The 17,797-nt window shown below is 47.0% G+C and overlaps 1 protein-coding gene and 1 long non-coding RNA gene across 3 annotated transcripts in view; both read left to right on the forward strand.

Annotated features, from left to right (window-relative positions):
- Nucleotides 1-11,338, forward strand: part of LOC139387387 (kinesin-associated protein 3-like) — a 50,397-nt gene extending 39,059 nt beyond the window's left edge. Inside the window, exons 18-20 of one of the 2 annotated variants that reach the window (XM_071133534.1) lie at nucleotides 6,702-6,864; nucleotides 7,000-7,081; nucleotides 10,600-11,338. In XM_071133534.1, the coding sequence (XP_070989635.1) occupies nucleotides 6,702-6,864; nucleotides 7,000-7,081; nucleotides 10,600-10,708 (354 nt within the window). In that variant the 3' untranslated portion in view covers nucleotides 10,709-11,338. The remainder of the gene's footprint in view (nucleotides 1-6,701; nucleotides 6,865-6,999; nucleotides 7,082-10,599) is intronic. The other variant, XM_071133533.1, reaches the window with a different exon arrangement.
- Nucleotides 11,339-13,309: 1,971 nt separating this feature from the next.
- LOC139387424 (uncharacterized) lies at nucleotides 13,310-16,304 on the forward strand. The gene is made up of 2 exons (XR_011629160.1): nucleotides 13,310-15,191; nucleotides 15,813-16,304. It is a non-coding gene; the product is annotated as an uncharacterized lncRNA (long non-coding RNA).
- Nucleotides 16,305-17,797: the final 1,493 nt, after the last annotated feature.

Here is a 17,797-nt window from a genome sequence, read left to right on the forward strand (position 1 = left end):
ACTCCCTGTATATAGCTCCACATTGATCTGGTACTCCCTGTATATAGCTCCAAATTGATCTGGTACTTTCTGTACATAGCTTCACATTGATCTGGTACTCCCTGTATATAGCTCCACATTGATCTGGTACTGGTACTTCCTGTATATAGCTCCACATTGATCTGGTACTCTCTGTATATAACTCCACATTGATCTGGTACTCCCTGTATATAGCTTCACATTGATCTGGTACTGGTACTTCCTGTATATAGCTCCACATTGATCTGGTACTGGTACTCCCTGTATATAGCTCCACATTGATCTGGTACTCCCTGTATATAGCTCCACATTGATCTGGTACTGGTACTTCCTGTATATAGCTCCACATTGATCTGGTACTCTCTGTGTATAGCTCCACATTGATCTGGTACTGGTACTCCCTGTATATAGCTCCACATTGATCTGGTACTGGTACTTTCTGTATATAGCTCCACATTGATCTGGCACTGGTACTCCCTGTATATAACTCCACATTGATCTGGTACTGGTACTTCCTGTATATAGCTCCACATTGATCTGGTACTGGTACTTCCTGTATATAGCTCCACATTGATCTGGTACTCCCTGTACATAGCTCCACATTGATCTGGTACTCCCTGTACATAGCTCCATATTGATCTGGTACTTCCTGTATATAGCTCCACATTGATCTGGTACTCCCTGTATATAGCTCCACATTGATCTGGTACTCCCTGTACATAGCTCCACATTGATCTGGTACTCCCTGTATATAGCTCCACATTGATCTGGTACTTTCTGTACATAGCTTCACATTGATCTGGTACTCCCTGTATATAGCTCCACATTGATCTGATTCATTAAGGATTATCCATAATCATGGTAGCATTCACGTAGAAGTGTTTAGAAACATATTCTATTCTTATTTACAATGCAAGTAGCCCCAACAGGACTGCAGAAGGGTCATAGTGGATTATGTAGAAATGCAGGAAATGAGGGAGGACCCCCCCAGAGGAAGAGAATCCCAGTGGAGAGAGGGGAACCGGCCTGGTTATGTCCTCCCCAGACCCCCCGCCAGATTATGTCCTCCCCAGACCTCCCCCCCAGACCCCCGCCAGATGATGTCCTCTCCAGACCCCCTGCCAGACCCCCGCCAGATGATGTCCCCCCCAGACCCCCAGCCAGATGATGTCCTCCCCAGACCCTCCCCCCCAGACCCCCGCCAGCTTATGTCCCCCCCAGACCCCCCGCCAGATGATGTCCTCCCCAGACCTCCCCCCCAGACCCCCGCCAGGTTATGTCCCCCCCAGACCCCCCGCCAGATGATGTCCTCCCCAGACCTCCCCCCCAGACCCCCGCCAAGTTATGTCCCCCCCAGACCCCCCGCCAGGTTATGTCCCCCCCAGACCTCCCCCCCAGATCCCCGCCAGATTATGTCCCCCCCAGACCCCCCGCTAGCTCCACATTGATCTGGTACTCTCTGTGTATAGCTCCACATTGATCTGGCACTGGTACTCCCTGTATATAACTCCACATTGATCTGGTACTGGTACTTCCTGTATATAGCTCCACATTGATCTGGTACTGGTACTTCCTGTATATAGCTCCACATTGATCTGGTACCCCCTGTACATAGCTCCACATTGATCTGGTACTCCCTGTACATAGCTCCACATTGATCTGGTACTCCCTGTACATAGCTCCATATTGATCTGGTACTTCCTGTATATAGCTCCACATTGATCTGGTACTCCCTGTATATAGCTCCACATTGATCTGGTACTCCCTGTACATAGCTCCACATTGATCTGGTACTCCCTGTATATAGCTCCACATTGATCTGGTACTCCCTGTATATAGCTCCAAATTGATCTGGTACTTTCTGTACATAGCTTCACATTGATCTGGTACTCTCTGTATATAGCTCCACATTGATCTGGTACTGGTACTTCCTGTATATAGCTCCACATTGATCTGGTACTTTCTGTACATAGCTCCACATTGATCTGGTACTCCCTGTATATAGCGTCACATTGATCTGGTACTCCCTTTATATAGCTCCATATTGATCTGGTACTGGTACTCCCTGTATATAGCTCCATATTGATCTGATACTGGTACTTCCTGTATATAGCTCCACATTGATCTGGTACTCCCTGTATATAGCTCCATATTGATCTGATACTGGTACTTCCTGTATATAGCTCCACATTGATCTGGTACTCCCTGTATATATCTCCACATTGATCTGGTACTGGTACTTCCTGTATATAGATCCATATTGATCTGATACTGGTACTTCCTGTATATAGCTCCACATTGATCTGGTACTTCCTGTATATAGCTCCACATTGATCTGGTACTGGTACTTCCTGTATATAGCTCCACATTGATCTGGTACTGGTACTTCCTGTATATAGCTCCACATTGATCTGGTACTCCCTGTACATAGCTCCACATTGATCTGGTACTCCCTGTACATAGCTCCATATTGATCTGGTACTTCCTGTATATAGCTCCACATTGATCTGGTACTCCCTGTATATAGCTCCACATTGATCTGGTACTCCCTGTACATAGCTCCACATTGATCTGGTACTCCCTGTATATAGCTCCACATTGATCTGGTACTCCCTGTATATAGCTCCAAATTGATCTGGTACTTTCTGTACATAGCTTCACATTGATCTGGTACTCCCTGTATATAGCTCCACATTGATCTGGTACTGGTACTTCCTGTATATAGCTCCACATTGATCTGGTACTCTCTGTATATAACTCCACATTGATCTGGTACTCCCTGTATATAGCTTCACATTGATCTGGTACTGGTACTTCCTGTATATAGCTCCACATTGATCTGGTACTGGTACTCCCTGTATATAGCTCCACATTGATCTGGTACTCCCTGTATATAGCTCCACATTGATCTGGTACTGGTACTTCCTGTATATAGCTCCACATTGATCTGGTACTCTCTGTGTATAGCTCCACATTGATCTGGTACTGGTACTCCCTGTATATAGCTCCACATTGATCTGGTACTGGTACTTTCTGTATATAGCTCCACATTGATATGGCACTGGTACTCCCTGTATATAACTCCACATTGATCTGGTACTGGTACTTCCTGTATATAGCTCCACATTGATCTGGTACTGGTACTTCCTGTATATAGCTCCACATTGATCTGGTACCCCCTGTACATAGCTCCACATTGATCTGGTACTCCCTGTACATAGCTCCACATTGATCTGGTACTCCCTGTACATAGCTCCATATTGATCTGGTACTTCCTGTATATAGCTCCACATTGATCTGGTACTCCCTGTATATAGCTCCACATTGATCTGGTACTCCCTGTACATAGCTCCACATTGATCTGGTACTCCCTGTATATAGCTCCACATTGATCTGGTACTCCCTGTATATAGCTCCAAATTGATCTGGTACTTTCTGTACATAGCTTCACATTGATCTGGTACTCTCTGTATATAGCTCCACATTGATCTGGTACTGGTACTTCCTGTATATAGCTCCACATTGATCTGGTACTTTCTGTACATAGCTCCACATTGATCTGGTACTCCCTGTATATAGCGTCACATTGATCTGGTACTCCCTTTATATAGCTCCATATTGATCTGGTACTGGTACTCCCTGTATATAGCTCCATATTGATCTGATACTGGTACTTCCTGTATATAGCTCCACATTGATCTGGTACTCCCTGTATATAGCTCCATATTGATCTGATACTGGTACTTCCTGTATATAGCTCCACATTGATCTGGTACTCCCTGTATATATCTCCACATTGATCTGGTACTGGTACTTCCTGTATATAGATCCATATTGATCTGATACTGGTACTTCCTGTATATAGCTCCACATTGATCTGGTACTTCCTGTATATAGCTCCACATTGATCTGGTACTGGTACTTCCTGTATATAGCTCCACATTGATCTGGTACTGGTACTCCCTGTATATAACTCCACATTGATATGGTGCTGGTACTTCCTGTATATATCTCCACATTGATCTGGTACTGGTACTTCCTGTATATAGATCCATATTGATCTGGTACTGGTACTTCCTGTATATAGCTCCACATTGATCTGGTACTTCCTGTATATAGCTCCACATTGATCTGGTACTGGTACTTCCTGTATATAGCTCCACATTGATCCGGTACATTGATCCGGTACTTCCTACGAACCGATCTTGTGCTAACGTTGCTTCCAGAGGCAGTTTGTAACTCGGTAGTGAGTGAGTTAGCCGAGGACAGACAACGCTTCGGCAGTCTTGTGAGCTTGTGTGGCCTACCACTTCGCTGCGGCGCCATTGTTGCTCCTAGACCACTTCACAATAGCAGCACTTACAGTTAACCGGGGCAGCTCCAGCAGGGCAGATATTTAGCTGTGCAATTTTTTTACCAACTGACTTGTTGGAAAGGTGGCATTCCATGACGGTTCCACGTTGAAAGTCACTGAGCTCTTCAGTAAGGCCATTCTACTGCCAATGTTTGTCTACGGAGATTGCATGGCTGTGTGCTTGATTTTATACACCAGTCAGCAACAGCTGTGGCTGAAAAAGCAGAATCCACTAATTTGAAGAGGTGTATATCCTGTATATTGTTTGTCTCCTTTCATGTGTTTGATTCCTCTTGTGTTACAATGTTTCTTCGGTACAGTTGAAGTCAGAAGTTCACATACACCTTAGCCAAATACATTTAAACTCAGTTTTTCACAATTCCTGACATTTAATCCTAGTACAAATTCCCTGTCTTGGGTCAGTTAGGATCACCACTTTATTTTAAGAATGTGAAATGTCAAAATAATAGTAGAGAAGGATTTATTTGAGCTTTTATTTCTTTCATCACATTCCCCGTGGGTCAGAAGTTTACATACATACATAAATACATAGTATTTGGTAGCATTGGCTTTAAATGGTTTAACTTGGGTCAAATGTTTTGCGTAGCCTTCCACAAGCTTCCCACAATAAGTTGGGTGAATGTTGGCCCATTCCTCCTGACAGAGTTGGTGTAACTGAGTCAGGTTTGTAGGCCTCCTTGCTTGCACACGCTTTTTCAGTTCTGCCCACAAATGTTATATAGGATTGAAGGTCAGGTCTTTGTGATGGCCACTCCAATACCTTGACTTTGTTGTCCTTAAGCCATTTTGCCACAACTTTGGAAGTATGCTTGGGGTCATTGACCATTTGGAAGACCCATTTGTGACCAAGCTTTAACTTCCTGACTGATGTCTTGAGATGTTGCTTCAATATATCCACATAATTTTCCACCCTCATGATGCCATCTATTTTGTGAAGTGCACCAGTCCCTCCTGCAGCAAAGCACCCCCACAACATGATGCTGCCACCCCCCTGCTTCACGGTTGGGATGGTGTTCTTCGGGTTGCAAGCCTCCCCCTTTTTCATCCAAACATAATGATGGTCATTATGGTCAAACAGTTCTATTTTTGTTTCATCAGACCAGAGGACATTTCTCCAAAAAGTACAATCTTTGTCCCCAGTGCAGTTGCAAACCATAGTCTGGCTTTTTTATGGCGGTTTTTGAGCAGTGGCTTCTTCCTTGCTGAGCGGCCTTTCAGGTTATGTTGATGTAGGACTCGTTTTACTGTGGATATAGATACTTTTGTACCTGTTTCCTCCAGCATCTTCACAAGGTCTTTTGCTGTTGTTCTGGGATTGCTTGGCACTTTTCGCACCAACGTACGTTCATCTCTAGTAGACAGAACGAGTCCCCTACCTGAGCGGTATGACGGCTGCGTGGTCCCATGGTGTTTATACTTGCGTACTATTGTTTGTACAGATGAACGTGGTACCTTCAGGCATTTGGAAAGTGCTCCCAAGGATGAACCAGACCTGTGGAGGTCTACAATTTTTTTTCTGAGGTCGTGACTGATTTATTTTGATTTTCCCATGACGTCAAGCAAAGAGGCACTGAGTTTGAAGGTAGGCCTTGAAATACATCCACAGGTACACCTCCAATTGACTCAAATGATGTCAATTAGCCTATCAGAAGCTTCTAAAGCCATGACATCATTTCTGGAATTTTCCAAGCTGTTTAAAGGCACAGTCAACTTAGTGTATGTAAACTTCTGACCCACTGGGATTGTGATACAGTGAATTAAAAGTGAAATAATCTGTCTGTAAACAATTGTTGGAAAAATGACTTGTGTCATGCACAAAGTAGATGTCCTAACCGACTTGACAAAACTATAGTTTGTTAGCCAAGAAATGTGTGGAGTGGTTGAAAATCGAGTTTTAATGACTCCAACCTAATTCTATGTAAACTTCCAACTTCAACTGTAATAATTACTTTTTAACTCTGCATCATTGGGAAGGGCTTGTAAGTAAGCATTTCACAGTGAAGTCTACACCCGTTGGATTCAGCGCATGTGACAATTAAAATGAAAGTAGATTTGAAGGGAGTTGTGTGAGAGTCAGTTGACCACAACACAACAGTTACATAATCATTTAGTGAACTCCATAACTCACCACACACACATTTCTCCCTTTCCCCCTCTCTCTATTTTCCCTCCCTCCCTCTCTCTCTCTCTCTCTCCCCTTTCCTCCCTCTCCCTCCCCCTCCAACACCCCTCTCCCTCCCTCCCTCTCCCCCTCCCTCCATCCCCCCTCTCCTCCTGCTCTATCCCCCTCCCCACTCCATCCCTCTAGGAGTATGATGAGGAGTGGGGGAGGAAGACTCAGAGAGAGAAGTTCCGATGGCATAACTCTCAATGGTTGGAGATGGTGGAGAGTAGGCAGATGGAGGAGGGAGAGCCCTTCATGTACGGAGAGGATGGAGAGATGGACAGACCTGACCTCTTCTACAGCACGGGTCAGTAAAGTGCATTTTCAGATCCAGTTTGTGCTGTTTGTTTGTCTCTGTCTCCACCAGCAGCTGTCAGGAAGACCTTTAGAGAAAAACCTCACAATCCCTGTGTTTGTTTTCTCTCTTTCTCTCTGTGTCTAGACGGGATCACCCCTGCGTCAGGAGCGGTCAGTCCAGACTTCTTCAGTGATCCCTACGCACAGAATGGAGACGGACAACACGGGTACGATCGTGAGACAAACTTTAACATTCCCAAACACTATTGATTCTTCTCACACATACACACTCACCTTTTACATGTCATCCATCTAGTACACTCTTCCAGTATACCTTCTACTCTGTTAGTATCGAACACCTTGGAGGGTAGGGTCTAACATAGGGTCTAACACCTTGGAGGGTAGGGTCTAACATAGGGTCTAACACCTTGGAGGGTAGGGTCTAACACCTTGGAGGGTAGGGTCTAACACCTTGGAGGATAGGGTCTAACACCTTGGAGGGTAGGGTCTAACGCCTTGGAGGGTAGGGTCTAACATAGGGTCTAACACCTTGGAGGGTAGGGTCTAACACCTTGGAGGGTAGGGTCTAACACCTTGGAGGATAGGGTCTAACACCTTGGAGGGTAGGGTCTAACGCCTTGGAGGGTAGGGTCTAACATAGGGTCTAACACCTTGGAGGTTAGGGTCTAACACCTTGGAGGTTAGGGTCTAACACCTTGGAGGGTAGGGTCTAACACCTTGGAGGGTAGGGTCTAACACCTTGGAGGGTAGGGTCTAACACTTTGGAGGGTAGGGTCTAACATAGGGTCTAACGCCTTGGAGGGTAGGGTATAACACCTTGGAGGGTAGGGTCTAACACCTTCGAGGGTAGGGTCTAACACCTTGGAGGGTAGGGTCTAACATAGGGTCTAACACCTTGGAGGGTAGAGTCTAACACCTTGGAGGGTAGGGTCTAATACCTTGGAGGGTAGGGTCTAACATAGGGTCTAACACCTTGGAGGGTAGGGTCTAACATAGGGTCTAACACCGTGGAGGTTAGGGTCTAACACCGTGGAGGGTAGGGTCTAACACCTTGGAGGGTAGGGTCTAACACCTTGGAGGGTAGGGTCTAACATAGGGTCTAACACCTTGGAGGGTAGGGTCTAACATAGGGTCTAACACCTTGGAGGGTAGGGTCTAACATAGGGTCTAACACCTTGGAGGTTAGGGTCTAACACCTTGGAGGGCAGGTTCTAACATAGGTAATCCCTCTTGTTTATTATCTAGCTGTTGGTGTGGTAACGTGGCCTGTCGGTCTGTCGTGGTGGTAATTGAAGCAGAGTGGAGTTGTGGTCAGAGTGCCTGTCGGTCTGTCGTGGTGGTAGTGCTGGTAATGGTGGTAGTGGAGGCAGAGTGGAGCTGTGAGGTGAAATGTGTTGAATGAGGCTGGGAGGCTTGGTTGCCGTAGCGGTGGTGTGTTGAATGAGGCTGGGAGGCTTGGTTGCCGTAGCGGTGGTGTTTTGAATGAGGCTGGGAGGCTTGGTTGCCGTAGCGGTGGTGTGTTGAATGAGGCTGAGGCTGGGAGGCTTGGTTGCCGTAGCGGTGGTGTGTTGAATGAGGCTGGGAGGCTTGGTTGCCGTAGCGGTGGTGTGTGGAATGAGGCTGAGGCTGGGAGGCTTGGTTGCCGTAGCGGTGGTGTGTTGAATGAGGCTGGGAGGCTTGGTTGCCATAACGGTGGTGTGTTGAATGAGGCTGGGAGGCTTGGTTGCCATAACGGTGGTGTGTTGAATGAGGCTGGGAGGCTTGGTTGCCGTAGCGGTGGTGTGTTGAATGAGGCTGGGAGGCTTGGTTGCCGTAGCGGTGGTGTGTTGAATGAGGCTGGGAGGCTTGGTTGCCGTAGCGGTGGTGTGTTGAATGAGGCTGGGAGGCTTGGTTGCCGTAGCGGTGGTGTGTTGAATGAGGCTGGGAGGCTTGGTTGCCATAGCGGTGGTGTGTTGAATGAGGCTGGGAGGCTTGGTTGCCGTAACGGTGGTGTGTTGAATGAGGCTGGGAGGCTTGGTTGCCGTAACGGTGGTGTGTTGAATAAGACTGGGAGGCTTGGTTGCCGTAGCGGTGGTGTGTTGAATGAGGCTGGGAGGCTTGGTTGCCGTAGCGGTGGTGTGTTGAATGAGGCTGGGAGGCTTGGTTGCCGTAGCGGTGGTGTGTTGAATGAGACTGGGAGGCTTGGTTGCCGTAGCGGTGGTGTGTTGAATGAGGCTGGGAGGCTTGGTTGCCGTAACGATGGTGTGTTGAATGAGGCTGGGAGGCTTGGTTGCCGTAGCGGTGGTGTGTTGAATGAGGCTGGGAGGCTTGGTTGCCGTAGCGGTGGTGTGTTGAATGAGGCTGGGAGGCTTGGTTGCCATAGCGGTGGTGTGTTGAATGAGGCTGGGAGGCTTGGTTGTCGTAACGGTGGTGTGTTGAATGAGGCTGGGAGGCTTGGTTGCCGTAACGGTGGTGTGTTGAATAAGACTGGGAGGCTTGGTTGCCGTAGCGGTGGTGTGTTGAATGAGGCTGGGAGGCTTGGTTGCCGTAGCGGTGGTGTGTTGAATGAGACTGGGAGGCTTGGTTGCCGTAGCGGTGGTGTGTTGAATGAGGCTGGGAGGCTTGGTTGCCGTAACGATGGTGTGTTGAATGAGGCTGGGAGGCTTGGTTGCCGTAGCGGTGGTGTGTTGAATGAGGCTGGGAGGCTTGGTTGCCGTAGCGGTGGTGTGTTGAATGAGGCTGGGAGGCTTGGTTGCCATAACGATGGTGTGTTGAATGAGACTGGGAGGCTTGGTTGCCGTAACGGTGGTGTGTTGAATAAGACTGGGAGGCTTGGTTGCCGTAGCGGTGGTGTGTTGAATGAGGCTGGGAGGCTTGGTTGCCGTAGCGGTGGTGTGTTGAATGAGGCTGGGAGGCTTGGTTGCCGTAGCGGTGGTGTGTTGAATGAGACTGGGAGGCTTGGTTGCCGTAGCGGTGGTGTGTTGAATGAGGCTGGGAGGCTTGGTTGCCGTAACGATGGTGTGTTGAATGAGGCTGGGAGGCTTGGTTGCCGTAGCGGTGGTGTGTTGAATGAGGCTGGGAGGCTTGGTTGCCGTAGCGGTGGTGTGTTGAATGAGGCTGGGAGGCTTGGTTGCCATAGCGGTGGTGTGTTGAATGAGGCTGGGAGGCTTGGTTGCCGTAACGGTGGTGTGTTGAATGAGGCTGGGAGGCTTGGTTGCCGTAACGGTGGTGTGTTGAATAAGACTGGGAGGCTTGGTTGCCGTAGCGGTGGTGTGTTGAATGAGGCTGGGAGGCTTGGTTGCCGTAGCGGTGGTGTGTTGAATGAGGCTGGGAGGCTTGGTTGCCGTAGCGGTGGTGTGTTGAATGAGGCTGGGAGGCTTGGTTGCCGTAACGATGGTGTGTTGAATGAGGCTGGGAGGCTTGGTTGCCGTAGCGGTGGTGTGTTGAATGAGGCTGGGAGGCTTGGTTGCCATAACGATGGTGTGTTGAATGAGACTGGGAGGCTTGGTTGCCGTAGCGGTGGTGTGTTTGTAAGCCGTGGGAACACGTCTAGATTGACCATAACATCACTGTGTCACATCTTCTTTCTTCTGTTATCCTCTTGGTTCACACACACACACACACACACACACACAGGATTCAGGTGAAGGAGAGCCATCTTGTTTTTCCCTTCCGTCCTAACACACATTGAAACTCCTTGCGTTTGATAACTTTGTAATATTTCTATATGTTTGTCTCTCTCCAGTGGAGGAGCTGATGGGTTTGACCTGACCACGGGGACATCGAGCCGACCGGCCACCGGCTTCGGCTTCAGACCAGACGAGCAGTTCTACGACTACACTTCTTCCAGATAAACCTTCCCCTTCCCATAGTCTGACCAATCACCATCCACTATAAACACTGACCAATCCCCTTCACAAAGTCTGACCAATCACCATCCACTATGAACACTGACCAATCCCCCTTCACATAGTCGACCAATCACCATCCTCTATGAACACTGACCAATCCCCATCCACATTGTCTGACCAATCACCATCCACTACGAACACTGACCAATCTCCATCCACATCCACATAGTCTGACCAATCACCATCCACTATGAACACTGACCAACCCCCATCAACACTTAACACTGACCAACCCCCATTCACTATGAACACTGACCAATCCCCATCCACATAGTCTGACCAATCACCATCCACTATAAACACTGACCAATCCCCATCCACATAGTCTGACCAATCACCATCGACTATGAACACTGACCAATCCCCATCCACATAGTCTGACCAATCCCCATTAACACCATCCACATAGTCTGACCAATCACCATCCACATAGTCTGACCAACCCTCATCAACACTTAACACTGACCAACCCCCATTCACTATGAACACTGACCAATCCCCATTCACTATGAACACTGACCAACACCCATTCACTATGAACACTGACCAATCCCCATTCACTATGAACACTGACCAATCCCCATTCACTATGAGCACTGACCAATCCCCATTCACTATGAACACTGACCAACACCCATTCACTATGAACACTGACCAACACCCATTCACTATGAACACTGACCAACCCCCATTCACTATGAACACTGACCAACACCCATTCACTATGAACACTGACCAACACCCATTCACTATGAACACTGACCAACCCCCAACCCCCATTCACTATGAACACTGACCAACACCCATTCACTATGAACACTGACCAACCCCCATTCACTATGAACACTGACCAACACCCATTCACTATGAACACTGACCAACCCCCATTCACTATGAACACTGACCAACCCCCATTCACTATGAACACTGACCAATCCCCATTCACTATGAACACTGACCAACACCCATTCACTATGAACACTGACCAACCCCCATTCACTATGAACACTGACCAACACCCATTCACTATGAACACTGACCAATCCCCATTCACTATGAACACTGACCAATCCCCATTCACTATGAACACTGACCAACCCCCAACCCCCATTCACTATGAACACTGACCAACACCCATTCACTATGAACACTGACCAACCCCCATTCATTATGAACACTGACCAATCCCCATTCATTATGAACACTGACCATTCCCCATTCACTATGAACACTGACCAATCCCCATTCACTATGAACACTGACCAACACCCATTCACTATGAACACTGACCAACCCCCATTCACTATGAACACTGACCAACCCCCATTCACTATGAACACTGACCAACACCCATTCACTATGAACACTGACCAACCCCCATTCACTATGAACACTGACCAACCCCCAACCCCCATTCACTATGAACACTAGGTGTGCCTAACTAGTGTTAGTGATGTAGGGTGTGTCAGGACACAGATCAATGAGTTAGTGATGTAGGGTGTGTCAGGACACAGATCAGTGTGTTAGTGATGTAGGGTGTGTCAGGACACAGATCAGTGTGTTAGTGATGTAGGGCGTGTCAGGACACAGATCAGTGTGTTAGTGATGTAAGGCGTGTCAGGACACAGATCAGTGTGTTAGTGATGTAAGGCGTGTCAGGACACAGATCAGTGTGTTAGTGATGTAGGGCGTGTCAGGACACAGATCAGTGTGTTAGTGATGTAAGGCGTGTCAGGACACAGATCAGTGTGTTAGTGATGTAAGGCGTGTCAGGACACCGGTCAGTGTGTTAGTGATGTAAGGCGTGTCAAGACACCGGTCAGTGTGTTAGTGATGTAAGGCGTGTCAGGACACCGGTCAGTGTGTTAGTGATGTAAGGCGTGTCAGGACACCGGTCAGTGTGTTAGTGATGTAAGGCGTGTCAGGACACCGGTCAGTGTGTTAGTGATGTAAGGCGTGTCAGGACACCGGTCAGTGTGTTAGTGATGTAAGGCGTGTCAGGACACCGGTCAGTGTGTTAGTGATGTAAGGCGTGTCAGGACACCGGTCAGTGTGTTAGTGATGTAAGGCGTGTCAGGACACCGGTCAGTGTGTTAGTGATGTAAGGCGTGTCAGGACACCGGTCAGTGTGTTAGTGATGTAAGGCGTGTCAGGACACCGGTCAGTGTGTTAGTGATGTAAGGCGTGTCAGGACACCGGTCAGTGTGTTAGTGATGTAAGGCGTGTCAGGACACCGGTCAGTGTGTTAGTGATGTAAGGCGTGTCAGGACACCGGTCAGTGTGTTAGTGATGTAAGGCGTGTCAGGACACCGGTCAGTGTGTTAGTGATGTAAGGCGTGTCAGGACACCGGTCAGTGTGTTAGTGATGTAAGGCGTGTCAGGACACCGGTCAGTGTGTTAGTGACTATTGAAAACAATTCTGCAGTATCCATCATGATTTCCTGACTTTACGTATCTTCTGTCTGCTAATAATGCAAGCTGACAGCCATATAGATGTTTTGGGTTTTTTATACGCTCGATTTACTGAATTGTTTACTGAATGTATTATTGGAATGTTTTTATTGTTCAGCCAATGCTTTGGTAGGTGCAAATATCACGTTAGATGTTGCCTTTTTATTTCAACATGAAGTCGCACAGGGTTTAAATTATGTTTTGTAGACATTTACATGTTTATATTATCACACAAATCACACACACGTCTGCATGAATATGACTTAAAACTAAGGACCACTGAATCATGAATATAAAGATGGTCATCTAAATAGAAGGTCAGTGCAGGCTACTAAGGTAGGCTTGAAACCACGTGGATTTAGAATTAAAGGTACTACGCATGTATGTGTTTTATTTTCGAATTGTAATTTCACAAAATGTCCATAATATATCTGCACCAATAGTGGAATGATAGTGTTTAACAGGATTACTTAACCGATAGTGTTGTGATTGGCTGTGATATACATTTTTTTGTTTTTCTACCACCAGAGAGGGAATCTGTTGTAAAAAAAAAAATGGGAAAGTTGTTTTGACTTTGTGGCTGTGTTATCTAGTAACATTCCACACAAGTAGGAATTTCCTGGTTGCAAATATTCAACACTGTTCGCTCAATTTCAGTTTATGTGAGAAAACAAGTACTGAATAGTGTAGGGAGTCATTGTACCATCTAAATCACTGTGAACTATCTTTTCAATAACAAAAACATTTTTTGGGGGAAGCTGGTGGATCAAAACCGAAAGGCTCAGGCGTCAGTCTCCATCATGTTACAGGGAAGTAGAATGCAGAGAAGGGGGAGATTTGTTTGAATGCAACATAAAGCTGTTGCAGTTCCCCCACCTTCCACACGGGGGACAAATTCAGAATGTAGCACCTTTAAGTTCTTCTTCTTATATTTGCATGAACAGACAAACCACTCATGTTGTCAGCTTTGGCTCAAGGATCACGCTACTCTAGCTATATTTAACATAACCTCATATGCTCTTCAAGGCTACTGCTATTGTCTGCTTGAGTGCTGCATTTAATCACCATTAAGTACTCAATACACTGTAGAGTGCATACCTTGTGTAACTACACGTAACAAAAAATAATAGTGCACTAGTTAACTATGTATAATGTATATATACTAATCTACTTCCCACTCCTTACTGGCCTGGTATTGACTACACTATCTAGCTAAGTCCCTCTCCTTACTGGGCTAAACTAGCTGGCTAGCTGAACTTGGCTAGTTTTAGTCTTCATTCCCAAACATCATATGTTCTGCACCCTCAACTTTCTGTACCCTTAACCCTTTTTTAAAGCGACTATTTGTTGATTAAATCAGAATTGATTAATACCAGGAATGAACAGGTTCATTTACGTACAAAAATAATCATTATAAAGCAACTGTACAGAGTGCCAATGGCTACAATGAATGGTTAAATGACTTTCAGGCACGAAGAATTAACAGAGCTCCTCCTCGCCTTCTCTATAGCGCTAGTGGTGACCGAGTCCATGATTTTTCGAGTCGACTCCTGGTATCAGAGTCGTTGGAGTCGACTCTCTCTCGACAATGCTCTAAACCAGGGGTATTCAAATCTTACGATACGAAGTCTGGCGCCTGCTGGTTTTCTGTTCTTCCTGATAATTAATTGCGCCCAGCTGGTGTCCCAGGTCTAAATCAGTCCCTGATTAAAAAACGCAGTGGAACGGGCTTCGGGGTCCAGAGTTGCGTTTGAGGGCTCTAAATAATGCTGTGTAACTGACTGTCTAGAATTCGAACAATATTCTACATTCTAAAAGTTGTCCCAACAGTCTAAATATATGGCTATGAGACCGAGACAGTGTTAACCAGGTGGTATTGCATTACTATATTGATGGTGGTAGACAGTGCAGTGGTGGGCTCTTGCAATGATGGTAAAACATCAGTAGGCTACATTTTGGTTTGAATAAACAGTAGGTGGCAGCAGCAGTAGGCGGCGGCAGTAGGTGGCGGCAGTAGGTGGCGGCAGTAGGCGGCGGCGGCAGTAGGTGGCGGCAGTAGGCGGCGGCGGCAGTAGGCGGCGGCAGTAGGTGGCGGCAGTAGGCGGCAGCAGCAGTAGGCGGCGGCAGTAGGTGGCGGCAGTAGGCAGCGGCAGTAGGCGGCGGCAGTAGGCGGCAGCAGCAGTAGGCGGCGGCGGCAGTAGGTGGCGGCAGTAGGTGGCGGCGGCAGTAGGCGGCAGCGGCAGTAGGCGGCGGCAGCAGTAGGCGGCGGCGGCAGTAGGCGGCGGCGGCAGTAGGTGGCAGCAGTAGGCGGCGGCGGCAGTAGGTGGCGGCAGTAGGTGGCGGCAGTAGGCGGCAGCAGTAGGCGGCGGCGGCAGTAGGTGGCGGCGGCAGTAGGTGGCGGCGGCAGTAGGCGGCGGCGGCAGTAGGCGGCGGCGGCAGTAGGCGGCGGCGGCAGTAGGCGGCGGCGGCAGTAGGCGGCGGCGGCAGTAGGCGGCGGCGGCAGTAGGCGGCGGCAGTAGGCGGCGGCGGCAGTAGGCGGCGGCGGCAGTAGGCGGCGGCAGTAGGCGGCGGCGGCAGTAGGCGGCGGCGGCAGTAGGCGGCGGCAGTAGGCGGCGGCAGTAGGCGGCGGCAGTAGGCGGCGGCAGTAGGCGGCAGCGGCAGTAGGCGGCAGGATACACTTTTTATAGCCACTTCCTGTTCTGTGGCACACTTCACCATTAATTACTTCTGTTGCAGGTTGACAATAGTGCTTTATTTGATATGTTGATATGTACAGTACTTTCTGTTAGAGGTTTCTTATTTTCTCAGTTTATATTAAATATGATTTTATATTAGAGCTTTTGTTTACTGTTTGTTTGTTTATTATTTTCTTACTTGTATTTAAAGTATGTGTTACTTTATTGTGTTACTGAGGGGAGAACAGCACAGAAGTGTATTTGATGTGAGAACAGTGCCTGAAGCTAATAGGAACTACTGTAAACCACTGCTTTAGCATTCTCTACTGCTGTGAAGGACCTTATAAAACCATGAGGGATTTATTGGTGTGGACTGTGAACATTAGTGCAATTAAAATCACTGTTCAAATTGATTTCTGATTTCTGATTTTTCTTAATTAAAAACATATGAACTATAAAGTATTTAATTTGAATATGAATATAATATTATGGCCATGCATAATTGATCAGGACAATTCTCTTTTATTGTGAACAAACATCAGTAGCACAAACAATTGAAAACACTGAAATGAATGTTAATGCTGGGGAGAGTTGAGCCACCCTTGTTCTAGGAAACTGTGAAGGAAGAAACCACATGGAAAAACTGGAAAGCTCAGGTGGGATTATCTGCCTGCCGACAGACAATATTTAGCGCCTCTGAACAGAGTGTCAAATCAAATCAAATGGTATTGTTTTAGTCACATGCGCCGAATACAACAGGTGTCGACCTCAGAGTGAAATGCTTGAAGTCCCTAACCAACAGTGCCGTTACAAAACATATATGGGCGGCAGCGTAGCCTAGTGGTTAGAGCGTTGGACTAGTAACCGGAAGGTTGCAAGTTCAAGGTACAAATCTGTCGTTCTGCCCCTGAACAGGCAGTTAACCCACTGTTCCTAGGCTGTCATTGAAAATAAGAATTTGTTCTTAACTGACTTGCCTAGTAAAAGAAAAATAAAGAAAGAAAGAAAGAAAAAAAAGTAACAAGTAGTTAAAGAGCTGCAGTAAAATAACAATAGCGAGACGATATACAGGGGGTACAGAGTCAATGTGTGGGGGCACTGGTTAGTAATGAGACTATATACAGGGGGTACCGGTACCGAGTCAAAGTGTGGGGGCACTGGTTAGTAATGAGACTATATACAGGGGGTACCGGTACCGAGTCAAAGTGTGGGGGCACTGGTTAGGCGAAGTAATTTAGGTAATATGTGTGTCCCCAGTTTAGGGTCACTTAGAAATTCCTTGTTATTGAAAGAAAATCACTTTTTTTTTGTCCATTTAAAATAACATCAAATTAATCAGAAATACAGTTGTAAATGACTATTGTAGCTGGAAACGCCTGATTCGGCCCATTATCAGCAACCATCACTCCTGTGTTCCAATGGCACGTTGTGTTAATCCAAGTTTGTTATTTTAAAAAGGCAAATCGATCATTAGAAAACCCTTTTGCAATTATGATAGCACAGCTGAAAACTGTTGTTCTGATTTAAAAAAGCAATAAAACTGTCCTTCTTTAGACTAGTTGAGTATCCGGAGCATCAGCATTTGTGGGTTCGATTACAGACTCAAAATGGCCAGAAACTAATAACTTTCTTCTGAAACTCGTCAGTCTATTCCTGTTCTCAGAAATGAAGGCTATTCCATGCGAGAAATTTCCAAGAAACTGAAGATCTCGTACAACACTGTGTACTACTCCCTTCACAGAACAGCGCAAACTGGCTCTAACCAGAATAGAAAGAGTGGGAGGCCCCGGTGCACAACTGAGCAAGAGGACAAGTACATTAGAGTGTCTAGATTGAGAAACAGACGCCTCACAAGTCCTCAACTGGCAGCTTCATTAAATAGTACCCACAAAACACCCGTCTCAAC

The sequence above is a fragment of the Oncorhynchus clarkii genome, chromosome 28, assembly GCF_045791955.1.
Source record: "Oncorhynchus clarkii lewisi isolate Uvic-CL-2024 chromosome 28, UVic_Ocla_1.0, whole genome shotgun sequence".
NCBI classification, from domain to species: domain Eukaryota; kingdom Metazoa; phylum Chordata; class Actinopteri; order Salmoniformes; family Salmonidae; genus Oncorhynchus; species Oncorhynchus clarkii.